At 36.4% G+C, this 3,228-nt stretch overlaps 1 protein-coding gene across 1 annotated transcript; it reads left to right on the top strand.

Moving 5' to 3' along the window:
- Positions 1-415: 415 nt before the first annotated feature.
- LOC131250054 (uncharacterized) lies at positions 416-2,480 on the top strand. Its single transcript, XM_058250728.1, has 4 exons — positions 416-652; positions 969-1,040; positions 1,620-1,679; positions 2,083-2,480. The coding sequence occupies exons 1-4, from the start codon at positions 618-620 to the stop codon at positions 2,255-2,257; spliced, it is 342 nt and encodes a 113-aa protein (XP_058106711.1). The 5' UTR covers positions 416-617; the 3' UTR covers positions 2,258-2,480.
- Positions 2,481-3,228: the final 748 nt, after the last annotated feature.

Genomic DNA, 3,228 nt, shown 5'->3' with positions numbered 1-3,228 from the left:
ATGAGCCTAATGAGGAATTGTAACTCATCGAGATGGTTCACACATTGAAATGAAACATCATCTACAAAAATTGTGATGGTTCACTCATCGAGTTGGTGACACAGGTATGTTGGATGTGGATGCTTAGCATTTCTTTTTTCCTTCTTCTAAAACCATGTAGCCAGGTTTTTTTCTTATGTTCCCCTCATGGGGGGCCATCTTGCCCCACACTCACCTAATTTTGCACAATGCTGCATATGGAGGTGCTTTTTGGCTAGGGTGCATGTGGTGCTAGCTAATCTCTAGCCATCCAACAACTACATTGCAGTCCACCGGATGGAATGGGAAATTTCTAGGTTTGGCCGAGTATGGACTGAGGTGTCTCTCTTATAGGTATGTTGTGGTTTCTTTAAACCTTCTCTATGTTTTTGTAATGCAAAATTTTGCTTGTGATTATATGAGATGGGAGATTGTTCTATGGATTTATAATAGATGCTGTATTATCTTTCAAAAGAATGTGGGCCCGACCCAATTGAGGAAGTTATGCCTAAAGTGTAGTTAGCATAGTGTCCCAGTGGGAATCAGAAGTTTAACTAATGGTATCATCTCTCCTTGATAGGGGCAATAGTAATGGATAGATGATTGAAAGGAGAAATAAAGTCAACCATATAGGGTACGTTCAATTTATTTGGGTGCATTTTCAATTAAACTGATAACTTTTTTATTATTATTTTTCATTTTCTTCAGATAATGAATCTGCTAAGGCATTTAGAAGATAGCTGAAAGAGAAAATCTACTCAGTGTTGTTTGATATGAATGTTCCTACTGTTTGTGCCATCAATCACATAGGAGCAGTATCTGAAGAATCGTGCAGTGTATAAGCACTTTATTTGTTTGTGTGTCTGTAAAATCAGGTTGCTTGTTGTGAAAACCAGTTACTTCCATTTTCTATTTTTTAAAGACTGAGAATTTATTCCTCATTGTGGCAGGTGTACACGAACAAGCTGGAGAACAAGGTTTCACGTTTGGAAGAAGAGAATGAAAGGCTCAAGAAGCAGAAAGTCGGCATTTCATCTCTCCTTGGGATTTTCTTTCTAAATGGTATTCCAGGACCATGTAGAGTTGGTTATATCTAAGTTTTGGTCAGATATTGCCTAAGAATTAGATTGTGTTTATTTTCCTTTTGGTTACATTTTAAGGCATCTTATGTTAAAAAAGCTAGGATTCAGTGGCCTTATTGTTGTTTCTTGTTTGTTTTTCATTAGTTTCTCATAGCAAGTTGCAATTTTGGTTCATTTCCTTTTGCTATTGAAATGCTAGGAATTTACTTAGGATTTAGAAACTGCGGGCTGCTCCTTGTTTTTTTTTTTCTTTGTTGGATAGACTTGGTAGAAGAGAAGTATCTTATCCCAGCTTCTTAGGGTCTACTTCAAGGATCTTTTTTTTCTTGGTTGTCAAAATTCCTATCTAGGACTATATCTTGTGTGAGTGAAAAAGCCATCTTGTCCATTATCACCACCTCTATCATGGTCCTGTTAGAGTATCTAAGGTAAATTAATGGAATCTTGCGAATATGAATGAACTGAATGAATCATATTTATCATCTACATTCTAACTATTGAGTTTTCTTATTTCTTCAGGTTTTGGATGCTTCCTGGTACGTGCCTAACTTGCAGTGAAATCCACTTCAAGAATATTAGGTGATGACTTTTGGTTGCTTTTTCTTTCTAAACTTTTTCATACTTAGTGTGTTTTTCTTACTAGTTTTCTTTTACAAGGCCAATTTTTGTTTCCTCTATTGCTTATGATTTACAATACCTGCTAGCAAGCAATTGAGTAGGGGTTGTATTGTGGTGCTTATAAGCCTTGTAGCACCGTATAGTTTAATACAATAACAATTTATTAATGTGATTGAAGTTCCAATTGAAGGCAAATCATTAAGAAAAAAGGAAATGAAAAAATAAAGAAAAGAGAAGAAAAGTTCCAATTGATACAATGACATTTTTTTTTTTACTGTGACACTTTCCCAATTATAGAGGTGACTTGTGAAGCTGATTATCCTTTTATTTTCTTGTTTATCATGGGCCTTGATTGTTTATAAAGGTTCAAGTCTTCAACAAATAGAGGGCTTGGTTCTGTAGCACTCTACGGCTCCAAGCAGTATCATCTCAATGTTGTGCCACTTACCAAATCAGCTATGTTTCTCAGCCCATTGCAAGGAAACTTCCTAGGGAGGAATTTGGGCTCATTGCAAGAAAAGGGCCTACATCACACATAGTGGACACATGATCATGGCCAATGAGGTTGGTGTTGTAGACATTTGCCAGAAGATATGGCTAGGAAAGGAAGACATATGATCGGTCCAGAAGGGGACCTTACTGAAACAGTTCATGTGGAAGGCTAGGAAAGGAAGACATTTATAGTTTATTTTGAAAACTTTAAATAGACCATTAATTATTTTGTTGATATTGTGCTAATTGTTGTCTTGATGAATGTTAAATGGGTAAAATATGCACAGGCTCAATCATTTGTTGATTATGATATTGTTAGCTTTGGTTGATAGAGAAATGAGGTCAAAAACCGAATTTAGCCTTGGTAGATGCCCAAAGAGGCTAAATCCATCTTTAGTATCGATTTTGCCTCAGTTACCTAAACTGAGACTACAACTCCCATAGCTAAAGGCTTTAGCCTCGGTTGTTGAGAACCGAGGTTAAAAATAGTTTTAGCTTTGGTTAGAGGCAATTGAGGCTAAATTTGGATTTAATCTCAGTTGGAAACAATGGAGGCTAAAATTTTGATTTAACCTAATTTCAAGAAAATTGAAGCTAAAAAGGTTCTTTTAGCTTCACTTGAAGAACCGAGGCTATAAAAGTCATTTTAGCCTTGGTTGCTAAAATTGAGGCTAAAGCCTTTAGCCCCGGGGGTTTCAACCTCGGTTTGGGTAACTAAGGCAAAACTGAGGCGAAAGGTTTTAGCCTCAATTTTTTACCTTTTTAGCCTCAGTTTTGAACCAAGGCTAAAGCCCCCTTTTCTTGAAGTGTGTTGGTTGTCTGCTAATTCATTTATCTATCACATTATTCTTGGTGCTTACCTTAAGGATCTGTGGATTTTTGCCTTCACGTGGACTGAGGTTCATGATCTTGCTTACATACTATAATATTAATTGTAAGGACATGGAAGACATTGCTTGCAAAAACATTAGCTCTCTTTATGAATGTGCCATTTGTCATTGCAGATGCAACAACGTTA

Source organism: Magnolia sinica, chromosome 6 (assembly GCF_029962835.1).
Source record: "Magnolia sinica isolate HGM2019 chromosome 6, MsV1, whole genome shotgun sequence".
Lineage (NCBI taxonomy): Eukaryota > Viridiplantae > Streptophyta > Magnoliopsida > Magnoliales > Magnoliaceae > Magnolia > Magnolia sinica.
The sequence above is the reverse complement of the archived record's forward strand: the minus strand, read 5'-3'. Positions and strand labels throughout refer to the sequence as shown.

Excerpts from the sequence above, each read along its gene's own strand:
- LOC131250054 (XM_058250728.1), top strand. The coding sequence starts at position 618 with ATGATTGAAAGGAGAAATAAAGTCAACCATATAGG. Across the intron at positions 653-968 it reads AATAAAGTCAACCATATAGG|GTGTACACGAACAAGCTGGA; the intron begins GTACGTTCAATT and ends TCATTGTGGCAG. Across the intron at positions 1,041-1,619 it reads AAAGGCTCAAGAAGCAGAAA|GTTTTGGATGCTTCCTGGTA; the intron begins GTCGGCATTTCA and ends TTATTTCTTCAG.